Source organism: Euphorbia lathyris, chromosome 3 (genome assembly GCF_963576675.1).
Source record: "Euphorbia lathyris chromosome 3, ddEupLath1.1, whole genome shotgun sequence".
NCBI classification, from domain to species: domain Eukaryota; kingdom Viridiplantae; phylum Streptophyta; class Magnoliopsida; order Malpighiales; family Euphorbiaceae; genus Euphorbia; species Euphorbia lathyris.
This window is the reverse complement of record NC_088912.1, coordinates 85267986-85291307: the sequence shown is the minus strand read 5'-3', so window position 1 is coordinate 85291307 and position 23322 is coordinate 85267986. Positions and strand designations below refer to the sequence as shown.

Sequence of the window (23322 nt, the reverse complement as noted above, 5' to 3'; positions counted from 1 at the left end):
ACATGCATATTAATCTCATCACTAATATTAACCTTTTAGCCCCAAGCTTTTGTAGGTATATGCCCACTCACTATTATTATAAAAAAACATTGTTTTTAGCAGCCTCTCTTTTATGTATGTATATATAGCATCAGCAGCAGTAGCAGTTATTGCAGTAAATATAAAAATATGTGTATATAGAAGGTAGGTATATAGGATAACTTTACAGCACTCTCATTATTTAATCATCAAAAACTTTATAATATATTCACATGTCTGTCTGTTTGTATATATAGGTGTTAGATGAGGTATCTTCTTCTTCCTCAAACAAAGGTTAGCTAGGTCTCAATCTTTCCCCAATTAAGAGACACAATTAATTAATTAATTAGAAGAAGGATTAAGGTTTGGTAGTTAATTATGGGTTCATCTAAGCCTAAAGAGATGATTAAGAAACAAGTGATGTTCAGCAAGGGACCTTGGGCTCCTGAAGAAGATAGAAAATTGGCTGAGGTTATTGCTTCTCATGGTGCTAAAAGATGGAAGATCATTGCTGCCGAAGCAGGTTTGTATTAACATAATACCTCATTTTCAACTTGTGCATTTTACTACCATAATAGTTGATTTTACTGTTGATTACGATGACCACTCCAATAGCTGACACTTTTCAATTGAAGAGCTGATGGAAATTATATTCTCTTATACTTTTTCGTTTGATTTATTTTGGATAAGGATAATTTAGAGAGATAAAATTCCGAAAATGTTAATTTGAAAAATAAGAAATGGTTGCTTTAAAAGCTGCTAATTCTTAGAATTTTATAGTTTGAGATCGTCATTACTAATTTATCTGGTTTTGAAGCTCGGAGATTACAATACAAATAAGCAAGTATCACAAATATCAGTGAAAAGTAAATCTTGAATGTCTTCAATATATGTATAAGAGAAACATCATTTTTAAGAAATTCTTAGTTTACTCTCTAAAAGTGACTAGTACATATCATCTCCGACCACGCAACAAATATTCACTAAGGACTATAATGGGAGAGAGACTCCTCAATAATAGAGAGGATAAAGAAACTATTGGTGATTTGAACTGTTGTAGTTGGTTTTTAACTCAATATCCTTACCATTTAACTTAAAAGCCCGAGACTATTGGACATGCTCTAAATACGTGATGACTCAAGAAAGAAGGTTCTATAAATTAATTATCCAGTCAGTTACCTGGTTACCTTCCCGATAAATACAGGAACCATAGTCGCTCAATCTTGCTTAAACAATCAACCATCAAATAGAAAACAGTGATAAAAAGAATCTTCTAGACACAAATCACACTGTTGTTTTCATATACCATTGTTTTGTTTTTTGTTTTTTTTTTTCTTGAGGAATTGATATAGTATTGTTAATTATATAAAAAAAATAATAGATAATATAATGTTGATAATTATTGGTGCAGGCCTTAATAGGTGTGGGAAGAGTTGCAGGCTAAGGTGGTTGAATTATTTAAGACCAAATATCAAGAGAGGAAATATATCTGATCAAGAAGAGGATTTGATTCTTAGGCTTCATAGACTTCTTGGAAACAGGTTTCTCATTTTTAATGTAACAATAATGATTATACCATTAGGAATAAGTTACGGATTTTCTGGGAAGTACAAATTTATCTCTAACGTTTTTAAACAAGACTAATTTTATCGATATTTTGTACTTGTATATAGATGGTCCTTGATTGCTGGAAGATTGCCGGGACGAACAGACAATGAAATAAAGAACTACTGGAATTCTCATTTGAGCAAGAAAATGAACCAAAAGGAGAAACAAAATGGAGGTATAAAAAGGGAAGGATCAAAAGATATTGATGAGAAAAAAAGAGCAGAGAAAGTGAGGAAAGTGGAGGAGAGAAGTGAAGAAGATTCAAGTAATAGTAGTAGTAGTAGTTTTAATGTGGATGATTTCTTTGATTTCTCCAATGAAGATCCTTTGAATTTGGAATGGGTTAACCAATTCCTTCAAATAGATACTGCCATTGCCATGTCATAAAAATTAAAACTAGTTGACTTTCTTCAATTTCAATCATTTATATAATCATGGTGTACTGCAACTTTCACCTTTTGTAATCTTTTCAGTTCAGTTTCTCTAATTATGAGCACAAATTGTGTATAACAAGGCCCCTTTTTGATCCATTTCAATCATTTCCCATTTGGGTTTTCTGTTTTCTGTGTGGTTACAAGGTACAAACTTGCCTCCTCTTCTTAGGAAATGCGGTTTATCTATAACGTACGAAATAGTAAAGTTTTTCCTTTTCTCGTTATTTGATATCTTATTTGATTGTTATATCGGATATTACAAACATCACAATGTGTCAAATACTAACAACTAAGTTTGTCGCATATAAGAAATCACAAAAGCTCCTTAAAATATAACACAGTTACAACCAATATGTTAAAATGCACGAAATTGTTTCATTTTATTGATAATCTTGTTTGGAAAGTCCAGTTTGATAGTCAAATAACAGTCAAACTAATCCGTTAAACTTTGTTAGGAAGGGGTAACTTGATATTGCTCGGAAATATTAAGAGGAAGATTTTACCATCTCGTAAGTTGGGGGTAAATATGCAATTCTCAACAACGACAGAGATAAATTTGGATCTTATTTCCTTCAGTCGCACATAAGTTAATCACGAAAACTGCCTAACATATATGCTCTATTAACAATACAGTTACAAGCAATTTGTATAAATGCACGAAACTCGATAAACTTGTTTAGAAAGTCCAACGTGATAGTCAAATAACAGTCAAACAAGTATGTTAATTTTTGTTGTTAGGTAGGGGTAACTTAATATTGCTTCGAAACAATAAGAGGAAAATTTTACAATTTCTTAAGTTAGAGGCAAATCCACATTTCTCAAAAAACGATAGGGATAAAGTTGGACCTTATTTCATTCTCTTTATGATTAAGGTTTAGTCATAGTTAGGCTCGTTATTAGCGTTTCAGAATGAGATGGAGAACATCAAGACCACGTTAGCATAAAGTGTTTCTCATGTTCAAACCGAGGTTTGAAACTGAACTTCTTCTTAAGAGGATATATGTAACAATTCAGGTGAGATCCAACTTTCTATCCACTTGTGAGACTCCGACAATCTAGAGGGACCACCAAAATTCCTCTTTTCTCGAGAATCTATCCATCCTATGGACAACTATTCTTCAAACACTAGTTTAGGTTCGGCTTCAATAGAAAAATAAAATGGAACATCTAACAACGCATCTTCACAGATCAAAAACCACGAGTCGTCCATACGGATGTGTTTAGCAAGTGAGTGACAATGGAGTTTGTTTAGGGAGCAAGCCATAAAAACATGTAATAAAACTTGAGCAGTACAAGATCTGCAGCCAAAGGGGCAAGGCATTTAACTGAAGTTTTTTGGATTTTAGTTCTTGAAAGGATGTGTAGATTCTTTAATGATGGAGATGCTGGTTTTAAGATGGTAATTTTTTTTGTAGAATTATTCAAAGGACAATATTGGAAAATGAAAAAATATATGACATATCTAACTGCAACATTATAGACTACCAAGTTCTTTGAGAAGACCCAAAAAAAAAACCAAAGGGTACGTACGGGTAATTCTAAAGGGAAATTATTGCAATAACCTCATCCGCACATATTTTGACATTATTTTTAAGGTAAGTTTTAGAGATTCTTGAGCTAGAATATTCAGTAAAAAAAATATAGAAATGAATTATACTGACAATTTAAAAAAAAAACAAAGCCTTTATAGTTTAAGGTTGAATATAGGTTTTAAAAGGTATTTGTTTTGGGATTTGAGAAAAGAGTAACGGACAAAGATTCATTTTGTTGCTGTTTTATTAGAAGGTATGTATTTTTTTTTAATTAATTTTATTTTAAATTCCTCTGTTTTATCATTTTTTATTTTAATAGTTAAAATAATTGATTTTAATTTCAATATTTATATGTAATTAATTTATTAATACTCAACATGTATGTAACAAAATTGTTGTTAAAAACAATCCATAAATCTGGTTTATTATCTCATTTGAACCAAACAGTCACAAAAAAGTATATCATTTTATTTTTGGAGCCGAATCAAATAGGAAAGAGAATAAAGAGTTTTTCTCCTTATTTCTCTTTCTAGATTTTATTCCGTTACCTCAAAATATTTGAATACAAAAATATTAAATTGGATTAAACTGTTGACTTTTTTTTTTTTTTAAGAAGAAATCAGAATTATTACATACAATTATAGAGATTTGCAGATTCCCGGATTCAACCAAAGCCATCTCAACCCTACTTTTGAAGATCCCGTCAATAACTTTTTAATGTAAAGCTTTCAAGTTATAAACAGAAAATTCTTATGATGACTTATGTTTCATGCTAAGATTGGACTTCCTAGGACAATTTAGATAGTGATATTATTTATTTATCAATGAATCAATGGATGTGTTCATTAAACTAAACAATCGGATATGACAGAATGCAGTATTCTAATAACTTAAAATGGTCCAATTTTGTTTTTGGTAAGAAAAATTATGATGGGATATGTGATTTTGATATTTGAATTATTATTCTCACCAATCAAATGGTCCAATTCTTAACAAAACTTGAATTTATGAAACTCCCACAATACGGCTACAAAATGACTGGATGACCAAACCTAACCGAGGTGTTCTCTACCATTCAATTTTAATAGTACTTGCAAACCATATTCTTTAAACATAATTTCTTTTTACCAATTAAATTAAATTGACAAGTGATAAATTTCGCTTAAGCTAAATCTCTATATCCGTTCTTAATGTATATTGTATGCAAAAAAAACTATAATTTGTAGAGAATTCACATATAAATTATATTGATGGTTACTAACCGAAATAGTAATGTGATAACAATATTAAAAATAACTGATTTTTACATATAACATTACAACGACGTGGCCGCTCCTAAGACTCGAACCCGTGACCTCTTGGTCACACGACAACAACGTTTACCGTTGCACCAAGATTACAGCGACGTGATAACAGAAATAATTTCGGGACTAAGGCTTTGTTGTTGTTGTATTCCAATTCCAAGAAACTTCCACGCGACAAAAAAAAAAATGCACTTTTTTTTTTGCCATGCGGCATACAAGTGACGTCTATGTCCTATGTAAAAGCAGGTAATTTCCAATGTAGTTGTCATGTAGTTATTTCGGTGACTTTTTCAGTTTGAATTGATAAATAAGACTTTATTGAAATAAAATAAAATTATAAATTTTGCAACTTCATTAAAATATGTCAAATGTTAATATGAATTGGAGTTAACTATTATCAAACCCTTTTTAATGAAGTGATTAAAAATTCGAATCCTAACAACTGCATTTGTTGATTTAATTTCAACATATGGTAAAATGAGTTTGTATTGCACAGACTTCAAGTCCATTAGTCATTTGCGTGCGGAGGTGGTTTAGATATTAATATGAATTAGACCTTAACTATAAGCTTTCAAATCAATTGGTTCCATAACAAAACAATGAAGTTCAATCACTTTTTTGAAACTGACCCCTAACTTCAATGACCATCAGTACAATTTATCCCAGAATCCACCCTTCAACTTTTACCTTACTTTCTTTATAGCCATTGCCATTGGATTTTAAAACTAGATATAAAATTTCCTGAATTTTACCTTTTAGTAACATAAATTTTAAAATCATTAAGATTTGTATAATATATCACAAGTAAACATATATAATTCTAATACTAATAAAATAAAATAAAGAGCCATCTAGCTAAGTTCCCAAATGGGTATAAGAAGTAGTGCATTTTGCATTCCCTACTAGTACCCTTTTGTCTAAATTCCTTAATACCCATTTGTCTAAATCTAAAATATGTAAAGTAAAAGAGTAATCATACAACGAGCCCGCTAACGGACGCCCCAGACGCTAAATAAAAAAAAAAAATTGTCATTAATTGCTACATTGAAAGAATAAATAAAATGATGTCATTATTGATCATTAATCATTTTTTTTTACTAATTGATCATTAATTACTCTATTTTATTCCCACCATAACATCTTATTCCCTCTATCTTCTATTCCCACCATTTCATCTTCCTTTAGAAATTTTATAATTTTTTTCAACTTTTTTTTATCTTCCCACCATAACATCTCATTCCCTCCATAATATTTCCCACCATTTCACTTTCCTTTTGAGATTTTTTTCTTTCAATTTATGTCCTCACTTCCTTTCCACCAACAAAAAAAAAAAAAAAAAAAATCAAATTGGCCTTTGAAATTTAAGGCCTGAACATCCTCTACACTTCCTTCTCGCCATTTCATCTGTCCAATTTAACAATTATTTCTCATCCCAATCAAATAAAAAAATAGGATTTTCAACTCATAAACAACAACAACAACAACAAAGCCTTAGTCCCGAAATGATTCGGGGTCGGCTAACATGAACCATCATATAAAACCGTGAAATCAAGTCGTTTCAGCGACACAAATTCGCTCCCTTCACTCCGTCATATCCACTACCATATTTTCCTCAATTCCCAGTAAACTCATATCACTCTCGATTACCCTCCTCCAAGTTTGCTTAGATCTTCCCCTACCTCTCACCACTACATCCCTTTGCCACTCTTCGGTTCTCCTAACCGGCGCATCAAGCGCTCTACGTCTCAAATGGCCAAACCACCTTAGTCGGTTTTCTCTCATTTTATTCTCAATAGATGTGACTCCTACTTTTGTCCTAATTATTTCATTACTCACCCGATCCTTTCTCGTATGACCACACATCCATCTCAACATACGCATCTCCGTCACCGACATCTTATGGATGTGGCAATGTTTCACTGCCCAACACTCCGTACCATATAACAATGCTGGTCTAATTGCCGTCCGGTAGAATTTTCCCTTCAATCTATTAGGCATGCCGGGGTCACAAAGGAAACCCGTAGCACTTTTCCACTTTGACCAACCAGCTTTAATCCTATGAGCAACATCTCCATCTACTTCTCCATCCGTTTGGATAATAGATCCTAAATACCGGAAGTAATCCGAAGCCTGAACAACTCTCCCATCTAGAATGATTGTCCCTGCCTCCCTACTCCTATGGCCGCTAAACTTACACTCCAAATATTCTGTCTTACTTCGGCTCAACTTAAAGCCTTTTTTTTTCAACTCATAAAATAAAACAAAAATCATAATTAACAACTCATAACAAATAGAGGGAATGAAATGTTATGGTGGGAATAAAATGGAATAATTAATGATCAATTGGTAAAAAAAATGATTAATAATTAATTAGTAAAAAAAAAGATTAATGATCAATTAGTCAAAAAAAAATGATTAATGATCAATAATGACATCCTTTTATTTCTTTCTTTCAATGTAGTAATTAATAACAATTATTTTCTTTATCTAGCGCCCCGGGGGCGCTAGTTAGCTTTTGCCATCATATAATCTAACACATTTCATCAAATAACACACACACAATACATATAAACTGTTTTATCGTTTGTCACATTGTACAAAATACATACTAAACAACAATTTATGGAGCATAAAGATTGATTTTAATGTATTCAACCACCAAATGACCCCAAAAAAACTGAAATTGTCAGATTGTGAGACCCTCTCATGGAGCCCACAAGCTTAATTATTATTCTTGGTCCATGAACTCAATAAATATATATATAATTGCATCACAAATATCTGATGCAATACACTCAAAATAAGAATAATTTTGTAAGTACCAGTGACGTTTGCTAGTCAATCAACATATATTTTCATTCATCATACGTATACAGGTAGAAGTTCAGATCAAACAAATGAATGATAGATGGCTAGCATTCAAATGAAGATGAAAAGTACATGTTAAAGCAGTAAATCATCTTCACAAATTGTATCCAGAAGTTGGAATTCAGATGATCTTTTCAGAACCATGTGAAATTGTAAATAAGTTCAGCTATTGTCTGCTCAAATTAAGATGATGTTGAAGTAAAAGTCAATGAACATGTGTTGGAGGAACTTGATGAAATGATAGCAAATGAAAATGAACAGGCAAACTTAATTACAATGGAATTCCAGTGCAAGTACTTGTGAGTTTTCTGCTCCAGTATTCGTCTTTGTTAAAATGTCATATCCACAAATCATCTGTCCTTGTAAGAAGAAACCTAATTAGCCCCATTAGAATTAGTGATTAAGTGATGAGAAATTAAAAAATGGATATTACTTCAACATATTCGTGTTATACTCGTCAATCAATGGAGAAAGAGTAGTAGTAGTAGTAATTATAGAAATGGCAAAGGTTCTTACAGTATTAACAGGCAGTAACTGCATATCCGGGCTTGATAATTAGCCCCAGGCCATGGAACAAGCATAATTAACCAACAGTTTTCCATCAACACCGAAATTCTGCACCATTTGAGTTGAACTAATTATATAACTAGGCACAATACAACGTAATATGATATATCCAAATTAAGTGAGGTTAGGATCATCATCATAGCAAGTTGAAACTCCCCTTAGTGGAAGATTATTATCAAATAAATCAACAAACAACAAAGCTCTCGATCTTTGCTCTGGGTAAAACTAATAGAAGCCCTTTCGACATAAATGGACCAACTTAGTCCATTGTCAAGGATCAATCTGAATGCAATTGATCAATAAATTCTTGATGTAAACATTGCAACAAAACAAACGTTTGTGAATGGAATACACACAATCAAAAGTATAGTTAACGGATAAAGTCAGATGTAATCTATTTTTCAAATAGATTTGTGTCCGAGTAAACAGTCCAAAGTTCTACTAGCAAAACCTTTCATGCTTTAAACCAAACATATGTTATAAAACAGTATTTCCTTGACCATAGAAAATGAACAAATAGACAAATAGAAGTTAGCAAAAGCATCATAAAATAAATGGCATGTATGATAGTAGTTAGATGGTACACATATTTCCCATGAACAGAATGCTTTAATGCATTTGAGTACACTTATCAAGAACATACGACGAAAAGGAGATTATTTATTACATGACTAGATGTGTCTCCATGACTACACATGAAATAATACCATTTTTCCTGTAAGAAATTTTCTCTGCAGAGGCAGAGGCTCACAACTTGAAGGGAAACATGCATCCATGGAAACAAACAAATAGGCCACAAAACCTTACAATATAACAGAAAAAAACACTTACATTGAATAGATCACTAACTAATTCATCAGGGTTTGGTGAGAATGCACTGTTGATGTACACAAACTACAAAAACAGCGAAGAAAAAAAAAATATCACTATTGTGAAGCGTATGATAGTATAACACTTCGAAAAGAAAAGAACGAATTGCATCAAGAACAAGCTACCACTGTCTCTCTATGAAGCTGTCTCCTCAAAAAGTCAATCACCTTAGCAAATTTATCAGTTGCAGGTATCTGTCACATTGCAGCACAATTAGGAAATGGAAATGAAAGTTACAATACCACAAAATCAAGGAAAAGTAAACCATGTTCTGTATATGGAGCGCGAGGAAAATGAATATACCATTGTCACTCTAAAATGCACAATGTTCAAAAACCCTCTTTGGTGAATATGTTCCTTTTGTTCAATACATCTACGTTTATTATCAAATATTCTTAAAAAAGAGGAACATTAAGCATATAATCAACATAATTTCCAATTCTACAAGGTAATTTGCCAAGTTACATTTAAGCTCCAGGTTTCAAGCTATCGAATAGATGTCTCAATTTACAGCTATTGAAGCTGAAGGTATGCAATTTTGCACGGATTAACAACTAATTAAGATACTAATCTGAATTAAATCACAATATCTACAGGAAAAAATGAATAGCAATCAATGTATATACCTTATCACGATTAAAATCTAAATAGTAATCTGAATTTAACCTTAATTCACTAAGCTACCTGCATATAGGAATACATATAAATATACTCGCACAGTGATGAAGAACCTACCTTAAACTTGTTCTGCTTCAGTATAGGAGCATCGGCAGTTGCTTTTAATTGCACAATCACTTCATGAAATAAAAACCCCAAAATTTAGGAAAATTGCATTAGAATCAGTTAAAATCAAGACCAACAATTGCGAAAGCTTGATTAATTGATGGGTCTCTTCAAGTGTTATCGTTGAACTCACCTTTTCGAGCGGAATTCGGCGACTCAGCAGCCATTATTCCGTGGAAAATTCTGGTATCGTTGGTTGAGGAATGAAGAATTTGCAACTTCTGAAATTGATTTGGGTTTCTCCTACACGCTGTTGAAATTGGGCCGGAGATTCGTAATGGAGTCCGAATCCAATTGGACTAGTAAATACGATCTTCAACCTATTTGAAAAATACCCAATACTATAAAATATCAAAAACTATATAAACGCTTAAATCTCAAATTCTTTTCAAATCAGAATTTAAGGTACACATAAATTTTAGATAAAAAAAAAGGGGGGAAAGTATGTAGGTGGTTTGCTCAATTTGCAAACAGAGGTCCGTAGTTTAAAAGTTTATAAATGAAGGTCTGTGATATGTTTTATTTAGAAAACAAAGTATTAGAATTACATAATTACATTTTGATTACAACCAAAGACATTTTTATCTTAAAAAAATTATTCTTACATATCAGTAAAACACAACTTCCGAAAAAATAGTTTCCTAAATCGAAACAATAAATAATATGGTGGAATTTTACGTTTTTTACTAATTTAATAGTTTATAAACTAATTTATATTTAAGTTCATTTATGCAGTTGTAATTTGATTTTGGGATCTGTGTTTTGTCAAGATATAAATGTACTTGAAAAAAAAAATAATGCCATTAATTGTCATCAATTACTTAAAAAATTAATTTTAAATACTTTGTTTTATAAAAAAAGCATATCACGTACCTCTATTTGCAAACTTTTAAACCACAGACATCTATTTGTAAATAAGGCAAACCATGAGCATTTTTTTCGTACTTTGCCCTAAAAAAATTCAAGCAAATGTATTTTGATTCCAATATCTCAATAAAAAATTAGATCTTTTTGAAACGGATAAAAGAGAACTGATGTTTAAATTTGAAATACGGTTCAAATTTAAAAACATAAATCCGACGAAAAAAGCTAAAAAACTGAAAGACATAAACAATTTAACGGAAAGACATAAACAATAAACAACAGATAAATATCGCAATTCAAATGAAAAAAAACAAAATAAAAATCATCTAAAAAATATTTAAAGAAAAACTACAAAAAAAATAATAATAAAAAAAATAAAACATCCAATTTCACACACTTTAATTCTGTTTCAGCATTTTATAAATTCAATAAAAGCTTATCATCTAATTTCACATACTTTAATTTCATTCTAGCATTACATAAATTCAAAAAAAAAACCTATAAAAAACGATGAAAGTAAATGAAATCAGTTTTAAATCATTTTCAAAACATTGAAAAATTTAATAAAAACATAAAAAAAAATGTCTAATATACTTGTGAGTATCCAGAAATCCACGTTTAGAAATTATCCATGAGATATTACTTCGGAAGGACGGTATTCAAGTATCATATAAATATATTGCTTACTTTTTAGAAGAGTCTAATAAATACATCAAGTAGTTTGATGCTAGATTCGTGAGAAATTATATCCTATAGTTTGATAAAATGAACACTTTGAAACGTTTGATTTTTAAAAACAGAGTCGCCACAGGGTTTTAGCCGACTGAAAAAGAATCGATAAAGCGGATCACATGTGATTACTCTACCTTCCAAAGATTAGGTTCATGGACAATCACTACTTAAATAATTGCTAAACAATTTAAACTTTAGTGAATGATACTTGTGGGATCTTAAGTAATAAATCAAAGACATTAAATATCACATTAGAGGGGCTTATTAAAGCATTTCAACTATTTATTAAACAAATACATTATATTAAAATGTTTGTTAGTATATGATGATATATCTAGAGATGGTCCAATGTCATCGTTCTTTTCAATCGAGTAGGTTCAAGTGTTTAAACTTGTCTCACATTGATTTTGGTTCGGGTATTTCCGCCTCAAGTACAATCCTTAATGAATATTTCTCCACTCATATCGGCAATAATGCGTCCATTCCGTAGCGAGTAAGAGGTTTCCCTTATAGGAGTTTTCATTGTGGTACGGTACCCCATAACGTAAATGGTAGCTTCTCCTCCCATCACAACATCCCTCCATCATCTTGGTTTGCATATGTTTGATGGTCTTTTTGGCTGCCTCGTCAGTCTGAGGGCAATAGGGAGAAGATCGATAATGCTCTATCTTGTGCCTAGCCAACATACCAACATATAATGGTTTTCCCTTTGGAATTGCACCCCATTGTTGGATGGCACTTGATGAAGGAGCCCATATGCGTAGATCATATTGCACTCAATAAAGTGGGCTATAACTTTGGTTGTGACAAAAATATATTGCCACGAAAATGCATTAGTGACAATTAGATATTGTCGGTTTCACTTCTCTAATGATGTCAATCCCATAAGACGCAAAAGCCACAGAGTGAATAAACTGTGAAGTTTTGTTGGCGAAATGTCAATGTGATTTGCATGGATTTGGCATTGACTGTATCTCCTTACCATCTTCCAACCATCATCCCGCATTGTTGGCCACCAAAATCCATGATGGATTATCTTTTTTTTGCTAATGACTTTGTATGGATATGCGGGTTTATGCATACTGTTGGTCCCGTGTAACGTAATAGGATTAGTTCCAAGGAGGGGTTAGGAACTAATATAACTTTTTCACTTTATAATGCTGACTTAATTAAATGTTTGATAATTTAACTCAGTTTCAGGTCAGCAAGGCTGAGTGAGATATGAGATAGCTTTAATCAGATACTGACTAGAGCTGTTTCGATTGTGAGTTGGGAAGTAACACTTTAGGTCAGCTTCCAACTCAGCACTCTGATTGCTCAGTGTCGGCTTATACAATTTATTTCATGAGCAATTTAAGCAAGCAACACACACACATATATACATACATACATATATATATATATATATATATATATCAAAAGAAAGGGTTAGAAATTACTCAGCAGACTTATCCTGGTTCGGCCTCACCGCCTACGTCCAGTCCCCAGAATCCCTCCGGGCTTTTTCAATCCACTACTGAGCTCTTTAAAAGTAGAGCACAAACCGTTTACAATAGCAATTGAGTATGCAAGAGTACCGTCCTCTATTCGTCTACTCAATCCTATCTTCCACTGAACACTATAACCGAGTGCTCAGATTTTCTCTACCACTGAGTACTATAACCGAGTACTCAGCTTCACTCTTCTAACCTTTACAATTGATACAAAATTGTTCTCACAAAACGAAGAACACTTTAGATGAATACAATTCACTCTAGACTTTTACACAATGATTGGAATTTGGTGTAAGAACTTGCTTTTTCTATTCAGACAGCTTCGTGAAGATTTTGCTTGTCTGTTTTTCTTGTATATGTTCGGCAATGATCCAAGTGATGAACTTGTCCATTTATACTGAATTCTGAAGCTTCAATGATTTGAAAATCCGACATAGCCATTGAGAAGAACGGTCTTCTTCGTCATCATGTGGTCAGCTTTCAGAATCGTAGGCCAATCCTATCTTCTGATTTGCGCAGGAGGCAGGCTTGCCAGTTTCGTCTTCTTGTGCCAGGTTCGTCTTCTAGTGCCAGGTTTGTCTTCTTGCCAAACGCCTGACAGTCCATGCGTCTCGAAAAGATCCTTGATCATATTTCCGAGGCTTCTGATTTGTTGCAGAGATTTGTCAGACCTTGTCTTCTAGTAAACGGATCATTGGCACTGACTTGATCTTTACTCAGCTTGACTTAGTGGCGTCTTGAATTCTGCTCAGCTTGACTTCGCAGCTTCGCCTTCAAGCTTTTCTGAAGAAGACATTTCTTTTGTAATGCTGAGTTGTATTCCACTCAGCTTCTGCTATGTGATCTGCTTATGCTGACTTTGTTCTTTCTTTCTTTTTATGAACACTTAGTTCCTGTTCTAGTCAGTTTACTTACTCAACATTGAACAAACATATTAGTATAATTAAACCAAAGAACTTAAATTTAATTGTCTTAATCATGGGATTAACTTAAATAATTTTGTCAAATCAAAATCATGTAGAAATGTGTTTCAACAAACTCCCCCATTTTGATGTTGGCAAAAGTATTTAATCAAGGAACTCAGTGTTGAGTATCCCTCATGATTGATGACCTTTTATTCTTCTGAGATTACTCCCCCGTAAGGGTTGCATCTGTTGACTTAGTTCAACTCTAAATCTTCTAAGATCTAATTGAGTGAATCTAAGACTTAAGTCACTGACTTAGTTCAATTCTAAACCTTCTAAGATTTAATCGAAAAGAGCCTAAGGTCAGCTTTCGAAGAAGGTCGATACTTGGAACATATGGTCATTACTCAGCTTTGATACTTATCTATTTTTAGGTATCAGAGATATTACGTTAAGTTCAGGTATCAGAGTTGGATTCATTTATCAAAGTTGGGGTGTACTGAGTATGATGTACTTGTTTAATCTCTATGTTCATAAGTTTTAAATTGTTTGTTCAATGAGTGGTCATGTGTTCAATCAACACAGCAAGTAAGCATCGCATAAATATAGACAGTTTGGATAAAAGATGCTTATATTTTGGATTACTCAGCTCAACAAGAGCATGCCATAAAACATAAGTTACAAGCAGAGGCTATAGACTATTGTTAGTTCTATTTCTTGATATTGGATTGAACTTGATTTGACTTGGGTTTAGTTTGGGCTGTTCGTTGTTGCTGAGTGTGGGTGCTCGGGACAGCAGAAGTTGAGCCAGGAGGCTTCTGCTAAGTTCCGGCAGCTCGCTGTTTAGCTTTACCTTTTTCCCCCGGCTTCTGCTGAGTTCCAGCAGCTTGCTTAGCTTGATCTTTCTCCCCCGTTTTGCCAGCATCATTCGATTGAAGGGGAGGAGCTAGGAACTGCCCTTGTTGAACAGCACGAGTCAGTATGGATGAATAGTGTTGCATGTGACCCGTACTCTCCCTAAGACCTTTAAACACTTGCACGCCATCAGCCATACTCGAAGCAGGGATCTTGATATTGGCACTGAGCATGCTGAGTAGGTACTCAAGCGACTTTCCAATCCAAGTGATTGAGTCCGTCATTCGCGCATAAGATTGATGGTACATGTTGAGCATCGCATTATCATACGACTGACGTTGAGCATTGATGTGCCGGACATGCGCAAGTGTTGACCTGGTGCAGTGCAAAATATCGTTGGTCTTAACCTGGTCTGTATCCATTTCCTCTTTGCTCAAGTTAAGTAAGCGTATAGCTTCGCCAATTTGTTCTATAGAGCATTGAGAAGAGGAGAAGATAAGTTCACGAGCCCCGGTTAGCTTGGCAGTCAGCTGGGTAAAATGCTGAGTGACCTCAGCAGAAGTGGCGGATGATGAGTTGGCTGCAGTTAAAGCGTTGATTTTCCCTTCTATGGAGTTCATATGATTAACCATCATCAGCTGAAGTTCGGCCAGCTTGACCATGAATTCCTGCTTGGGCTGCTGAGAGACGAGAGAGGTCATTACACTCATCAGCTCCTTTAGACCCTTAAGTTCGGTCAAAAGTTGCATGACGGAAGAAAATTGAGTTGGCTCAGTAGGAATGGACCCAGCAGCATCGGCTTGAGACTGATCTATGGCTTGAAGAAGCGTATGAGCTGAGCTGATGATTCGCCGACCTGACTCAGAGGCATTGAGAAAAGTGTAAGAATCATCTTCAGTTTGAGTTTGCATAGTCTCAGGGGCCGTTTCTTTGTTGGCACCAGATGAAGGAGGAGTTTGGTGTTGCCCGGATCTAGAAGTGCCAGCTTGATCAGTGGCTGCACTTTGTTTATTTAGACCAGCAGCAGGAGCTGACTGATCTAGAAGCTGCTTAGTAGAGGCAACTCAGCACTGTCTTTAGCAGGTGGAGTTTCCTTTGCTAACTTTTGATGTTGAGAAGCAGGAACTTCGAGCACTTGCTTAGTTGAAGGTTGAGCAGAGGTGTCGGCAGAAATTTGACCCTTCGTGGCTTGTTCCTCAGCTTGAGAAACAGAGGCTTGTTTTTCCTTTACTTGGTCCGGAGTTGGCTCAGTGATGTCTGTGAAAAACTGGAATTGGAGCCCAGTTAAGTCTGTGATTGGGTCCCTCAGTGGTGATTCTTCCAGCAGATCGATCACGCTGGGTTTTAGAGCCTTTTTCTTAAACCGCTTGTCTGCACTGCCCTTTGAAGTTTTGGTTGGAGGAGAGGGGTCAGTAGTAGGAGAGTCAAGTGACTCAGAGGAGAAGTTGAGTCCTAAGTCAGCGTAAAGTTGCTCTTCAACCTTGTCCTTCACTTGAGACTCAGTTCCTTGCTCATTAGTCTACTCAGCAGCAGCTGTATTACTCAGCTCCGCAGAACCCATCTTGTCAGCTTGAGCCTGTTGCTCAGGATATTCTTGGTCTTCCTCCTGATCACAATGTGTCTTTTCCAAGTCAATTTCTTGACTTCGTGCAAAATGTGAGTCCGCGGAAATCACAAAGTCAAGGGGGTTAGCGTCTACTGGCTTCAACCCATAAGTTTTCTTCCTTTTTAAAGGCTGATCAGGTGTTTCCTCACTTTCTTCCTCAGGGTCAGCTCGTTCCTTCCTTTTCTCAGCTGACTCTGGCTTTTCTTGAGCTGGTTCAGCATGAGCAGCTTTCTTCGCACCAACCACTAACCTGATCTTCTTCGGAGCTTTGTTAATGTCTTTGGTTGGAGGGGTTGAGGATTGGTCAGCTTTCCTCTTTCGTTCCTTTCTGGTTCGCACAGCCGGTGCATCTTCAACCATAACTTTCTTTCCTTTCTTGTTTAGCTCAGCATCTGTTTCTTCAACCATATTATCCTCAGTGGGAGAGTCTTCGACAGTCACAACTCCCTTCCCTTTCTTAGGTTTGATAGGCTGACTGTGAGCTAGCCCGAATAGTATTGCTGAGGTGATCTCAGTGCCTTCGATGTCAATTTCCTCCTTTAGACTGACCTTCTGATCCTGAAGGATTTTAGTGATTAGGGAGCCCATCCTGAGTATCCTCGTGCTCCGTTGAAAAGCCCCAATTAAAAAGACGGGCATATTAAGCGGCTGGCAGGTCAGCATGTGCCAGATAAAGCACTGCTCAAAGTTTGAGGCTGAGGAGGAGGAGTTGACCTTGGGAAACAAGAAGTTGGTTAGAATATAATGGGCTTGTTTTTGCAGCTGACCCATACTTGTACTGGAGATTTCACCCTTATGATTTTTGGGTTTGCAAAACTCAACGTCGTAATCAACGTGCAGGTAGTCATTTGTGCATTTGAGTTCAGATCCTTCTTCTTTCAGCTTTAGCAATTTAGCAAGATAAGAAGGAGTGATGGTGAACTCCTTGTTTTTGACTTTCGTGACCATATGGTTGCAGTCATCATCGGCTACCCTAAGGTTTGTGTAGAATTCCTTCACCAACTGCGGATAGGTGGTTCCAGGAAGAGAGAAGAGGTCGGTCCAACCATTCTTCGATATCCATTCGCAGAAGGGTTTCTCAGCTTGTACAAAGCTCTTGGAGAACCAGCGGGAGTGGAAAACTTTTAGAGTTTTGACGTTTTTGAGGACCGGGGTGAACGTCCTTTCCTTAGGTTTCTTTTTCTCCTTCTTCTTCTTCGATGAAGTTGGTTGGTCAGTACGTGGGTTTTGGCCGTGAGGGCTGACCTCACCCTTTGATTGGTCATGCTGACCATGGACTTGTCCTTGAGACTCAGAGGAAGTCTCCTCATATTCCTGCTCAGCAGGAGAGGTAGGATTTATATCTGAGCGGTCGTCAGCGTATTGCTCGCCGGAGTTGTTCTGGGAATCGCTAGACATGATGTTCTTAAGGATTTGAGAAATGCAGAAGATTTGGAAATTGAGAGAGAGAGAGAGATCAAGTGCGATAAGATTCAAGCGTAAAGAGAAGTTAGTGGGAATTCATCCACTATTTATAGTCGGAGCGCGTCGATTTGATAGGTCAGAATGGCAGTTTGGTTTTGAAACATTCAACGGCTTTAAATTCTGACATTTATGACACGTTCGGCGCATGGGTTTCTAATCATTACGCTTACGTCATCCTAGGTGGCTACTTAAATACGCGTGCAAACATTAAATTTCGCAAGTTGTCTTACTCAGCATCTAGAATACTAAACGCTTGGAGTTCTGAGTGCTCAGTTTAGCGTAGAAGGGATTCATATTATATGAAGTAACTCAGCATTTAGTAATCACTCAATATATATAGCAACTCAACATTCAGTGATTTCATAGCATTCAGTTTTACTCAGCATATGATAGTTACTTAACATGTAATGATCACTCGGCATATTATAATCACTCAATATTCATTTAGCTCAGAAATTTATTGAAGAGGATTAGACATACTGATAGCTTCCCTTAGTATGCTGAACTGCTCATGAGCCAATGGCTTCGTGAAGATATCTGCAAGCTGTTCACCTGTTGGAACATAGGTCAGCTTGATCTCACCCTTGAGTACATGATCTCTGATGAAGTGATGCCTTATGCTTGTTGGTCCCTTATAACGTGACAAGGTTAGTTCCAAGGGGGGGGGGGATAGGAACTATTTAAAATTTTGTCCGTTAAGGCTGACTTCTTTTCTTAAGAAAAGGTTTACACAGCGGCGCTAAGTAGTTCTAAGACACAAGCTTAGTCAACTTGTGACTAAGTCTGTTTCTTTCTTTGAGTCAGGAGATAGCACTTAGAGTCTATTCCTGAACTCAGCTTCTTAGTGCACTCAACTCAGCGTGAGTTCGTTACTTAGTCAATTTTATAGAAAGCAATATATAAAGGAGTTTAAGGGTTAGAAATATGTTACTCAGCAGACATATCCTGGTTCGGCCTCTCCGCCTACGTCCAGTCCCCGGAACGCGTTCCGAGCTTTTTGAATTCCCTACTGAGCTCTTTAAAGGTAGAGCATGAAACCTTTTACAATAGAAGCTGAGTATATAAGAGTACCTTCCTCTATACCTCTACTCACTCCTATAACTACCGCTGAGTACTATAACCGAGTACTCAGCCTCTCCTTTCTATTCTTCTAGAAATGATAAAGTGTTTGTCCTAAACAACAATTGCTAAGACACTTTAGATGATTGAAATCACTCTAGACTTTTACACAATGATTGGAAATTGGTGTAAGATTTTGCTTTGCTTTTCTCACAAAACTTCAAGTATGAATTTGGACAGCGTTTCGACTGATTGAAGATCTGCATCGAATGAAGAAATTGAGAGGCCTTTATATAGTGACACTTGAGGCACCGGTAATTTCGAATTTCGAAATAACCATTGGAGGCAAACGGCTTCCTGTCATTGTCACTCAGGACGTGCTCAGTGTCGTTTGTTGGGGTTTAGTGTCCTATAGACAATTGTTCTAGGATACAAACTTAATGTAAATGAAGTGTTCTTTATATCATTTGTTTTAATGAGATATATGTTTTATAACTATATAAAGGCAATCCCTTTTAAGCACTAAATAAAGTCTAATAAAAGGAAATCCGTAAGTCTGTTTAAAGTGATTATAAAGTGTTCATACAAGCATGAAGTGAGACGAAACTTTGTAATAAACTAACAAACTTAAAACCACCCCAAGTCAAGCAATATGTTTGGGATTGACATATCGCGGTTGAGACTTGCATGTAACAATGTCTTCTATCCGACAGAAAGCTGATCTCACAAGCTTCATATATATAGATACCTGGACAGTTACATGGGTCCGATGAAAAGTAGTTCATTAGGATTGGGGACCCGACTTGAGATATCAGAAAGTAATAGTATCCAAGCACGCAACCTTCTTAGAGAAAGAGTTTCTCGAAGACACAGAAAAGGGAAGCATGATTGAACTTGATGAAGTTCAAGAACAAGAAACACCAACTGAAACAACAGAAACGGTTGAGGAACCCGATGCAGTCCCATTAGATGAGACTCAAGTGCCACCCCTTCGTAGATCACAAAGAGTTCGTGAACTCCCTATTAGATATGGTTTTCTAGTGGGAGATGATAATGAGGTTCCCGTGTTAGACGATGAACCCGAAAACTACGAAGAGGCTCTTAACAGTCCAGATTCTAAAGCATGGCTTGAAGCCATGGATTCTGAAATGGATTCCATGTATACCAACCAAGTGTGGACTTTGGTTGATCCACCCGAAGGGATAAAACCCATTGGGTGCAGGTGGATCTTCAAAAAGAAGACTGACATAGATGGAAAGGTTAGCACCTACAAAGCCAGGTTAGTAGCGAAAGGATATCGTCAGAAGCAAAGAATTGATTATGACGAAACTTTCTCTCATGTGGCTATGTCCAAATCAATCAGAATAATGCTTGCTATTGTCACTCACTACGATTACGAGATTTGGCAAATGGATGTGAAAACAGCTTTCCTAAACGGAAACCTGCTTGAGGATGTATATATGATGCAACCTGAAGGTTTCATATCAAAGGATGCAAACAAGGTTTGCAAACTTCAGAGATCCATTTATGGACTCAAGCAAGCATCTAGAAGCTGGAACAAGCATTTTGACGAAACCATAAAACAATTTGGTTTCGAACAAAATTGCGAAAAAGCTTGCATTTACAAGAAAGCAAATGGGAGCTCTATAGCATTTCTGATATTATATGTGGATGATATATTATTAATGGGAAATGACGTAGCTCTACTACAGTCGATAAAAGTTTGGTTATCTGGTAACTTCTCAATGAAAGACCTCGGTGAAGCAGCTTATATACTTGGTATAAAGATCTATAGAGATAGATCACAAAGATTGCTTGGTCTTTCACAGGCTACGTACATCGAAAAGGTGCTAAAGCGGTTTAGCATGCTAGAATCGAAACAAGGTAACTTACCCATGCTAGATGGAGTAAAGTTAAACAATCATCAATGTCCTAAAACCGATGATGATAAGAAGCGCATGGCTATAGTCCCGTACGCCAGCGCAATCGGTTCGATTATGTATGCTATGCTATGTACTAGACCTGACGTAGCGTTCGCTTTAAGTATAACGAGTCGTTACCAAGGAAATCCGGGAGACGAGCACTAGATTGCCGTCAAAAACATTCTTAAGTACTTGAGAAGAACTAAAGATATGTTTCTAGTGTACGGAGAAGGGGATCTGAAAATAGAAGGATTTTTAGATGCAAGTCATCTCACAGATGAGAATGATTTTAAATCCCAATCAGGATACCTGTTTATCCTGAATAGGGGCGCGGTCAGCTGGAAGAGTTCCAAACAAGGAAGCGTAGCTTTCTCTACGACCGAGTCAGAATATATCGTTGCTGCGGAAGCAGCAAAGGAAGCAGTTTGGATTAGAAAAGTTCATTACTGAACTTGGTGTGGTGCCTGACATTGTAAATCCCATTACACGGTACTGTGATAACAATGGAGCCATTGCGCAAGCAAATGAACCACGGTCTCATAATGCATTCAAGCATTACCTAAAGCAATACCACATTATAAGAGAAATTGTGGCAAGAGGAGATGTGAGAATAGAAAGAGTACCTACAGAGGACAACGTTGCAGATCCGTTGACAAAGCCCTTAACCCAGAAAGTACATGATCGTCATCTAACTTCTACAGGGATAAGTTACAGAAACAATTGGCTTTAGTCCAAGTGGGAGTATGTTGGGGTTTAGTGTCCTATAGACAATTGTTCTTGGATACAAACTTAATGTAAATGAAGTGTTCTTTATATCATTTGTTTTAATGAGATATATGTTTTATAACTATATAAAGGCAATCCCTTTTAAGCACTAAATAAAGTCTAATAAAAGGAAATCCGTAAGTCTGTTTAAAGTGATTATAAAGTGTTCATACAAGCATGAAGTGAGACGAAACTTTGTAATAAACTAACAAACTTAAAACCACCCCAAGTCAAGCAATATGTTTGGGATTGACATATCGCGGTTGAGACTTGCATGTAACAATGTCTTCTGTCCGAAAGAAAGCTGATCTCACAAGCTTCATATATATAGATATCTGGATAGTTACATGGATCCGATGAAAAGTAGTTCATTAGGATTGGGGACCCGACTTGAGATAACAGGATGGGTAGATTCATCCTTGTCACCTGTTCATCTCATTGGTATTAATATGTATAAATAATCCTCAGACTCAAAGGAATGTTAATTGGTCATTCTGGATTATTGAATGTGACGCTTTGATCCTATTGTAACACGATCCTTAACAGAGATGACTCTGGGGTGTGAACAGTAGAGGTTGGGTATCACAGGAAGTGATTGCGGGATCGTTATACATTGGATTGAGCATTTATCACTCCCGATAAATGGGAGATATGTCCATGGATCGCTTGTGGAAGTCTTGACTCTAAATCCTTACAAGGTGATAGCTTAAGATTGAAATGAGATTTCTCTTAACCTATCTAATTGGAGTTGACTCGGCCAGAACAAGTAAAACGAACGTCTCGCTATATGTGACTTGGCATTACCCATAGTCATAAGATTCAGTTCAAGGACGTAGTTGATAAAGGATCAAATTATACCGTAACTAATACGGAAAGGTCAACGACAGAATCAACCTGTCTTCTTATAGCTCTAGGGGAATGATTACAGACTTGCTAATCACATACTTTGTGCATCATTCCGTTATGCAAAGATTAAATATAATTCTTTGAAAATTAATTTAATAAGTTGCATACGGCTAGTAGCAATAAGAACCTAATGGGTCACACATAAGACTTGGAACCCAAAAGAGAGACAAATGCTAATTAATTGATGGAAGCCCAACTGAGCCCAATAAGGCCCATTGCTAGGGGGGGGGGGGGGCGATTTTATGTATGTTAAATACATAAATAATTAATTTGATTTTATCAAATCCTAATTAGATTAGGATTATGAATTAAATTAATTAAAGGATAAATAAGTTAGAAGTTTTAATTAGATTATATTACTCCTATTATTATCCAATAAGGTTATTGATATTATCCTTTTTATTAATGGATAATAATTAAAGAATTCTATTCCGAATTAAATTCTTATTCAATAACCTAATTCTATCTAACTAAGGATTAGATACAAGAGAGTTTATAAATACCCCCCTATGTGAATTTCGAATTCAACCCTAGGCAATTAAGCTAGAGAATTTCAAATTCTACCCTAGCATTAAGAGAGAGAATTTCGACCCCTAGCTCGAGGACAAGATTTTTCCACCGCTTCCTTCCGTTCAATTGATTTTCATCTCTTTCTCTTTATCCTTGATCTTGTGTTGATTAGTTAGAGACAATTTACTTTGGTTGTTAATAAACGGTTGATTCTAACTTGATCTTCTGTTGTTTTATGCTCGGGAACTCGAAGTAAG

General features: G+C 35.6%; 2 protein-coding genes across 4 annotated transcripts; one reads left to right on the top strand and one right to left on the bottom strand.

Moving 5' to 3' along the window:
• Positions 1-242: 242 nt before the first annotated feature.
• LOC136223934 (transcription factor MYB114-like) lies at positions 243-2129 on the top strand. The gene is made up of 3 exons (XM_066012112.1): positions 243-541; positions 1430-1559; positions 1692-2129. The coding sequence occupies exons 1-3, from the start codon at positions 397-399 to the stop codon at positions 2011-2013; spliced, it is 597 nt and encodes a 198-aa protein (XP_065868184.1). The 5' UTR covers positions 243-396; the 3' UTR covers positions 2014-2129.
• Positions 2130-7726: 5597 nt separating this feature from the next.
• LOC136223203 (ubiquitin-like protein ATG12) lies at positions 7727-10277 on the bottom strand. 3 transcript variants are annotated; one of them, XM_066011086.1, is made up of 6 exons: positions 10118-10277; positions 9937-9995; positions 9369-9395; positions 9163-9225; positions 8281-8379; positions 7727-8118 (listed from the first exon to the last, which is right to left on the bottom strand). In XM_066011086.1, the coding sequence occupies exons 1-5, from the start codon at positions 10149-10151 to the stop codon at positions 8320-8322; spliced, it is 243 nt and encodes an 80-aa protein (XP_065867158.1). In that variant the 5' UTR covers positions 10152-10277; the 3' UTR covers positions 7727-8118; positions 8281-8319. The 3 variants fall into 3 exon arrangements, with proteins under 3 accessions (XP_065867158.1, XP_065867157.1, XP_065867155.1); XM_066011085.1 differs by having other exon boundaries at positions 7727-8138; positions 9327-9395; positions 10118-10275; XM_066011083.1 differs by having other exon boundaries at positions 9327-9395; positions 10118-10275.
• Positions 10278-23322: the final 13045 nt, after the last annotated feature.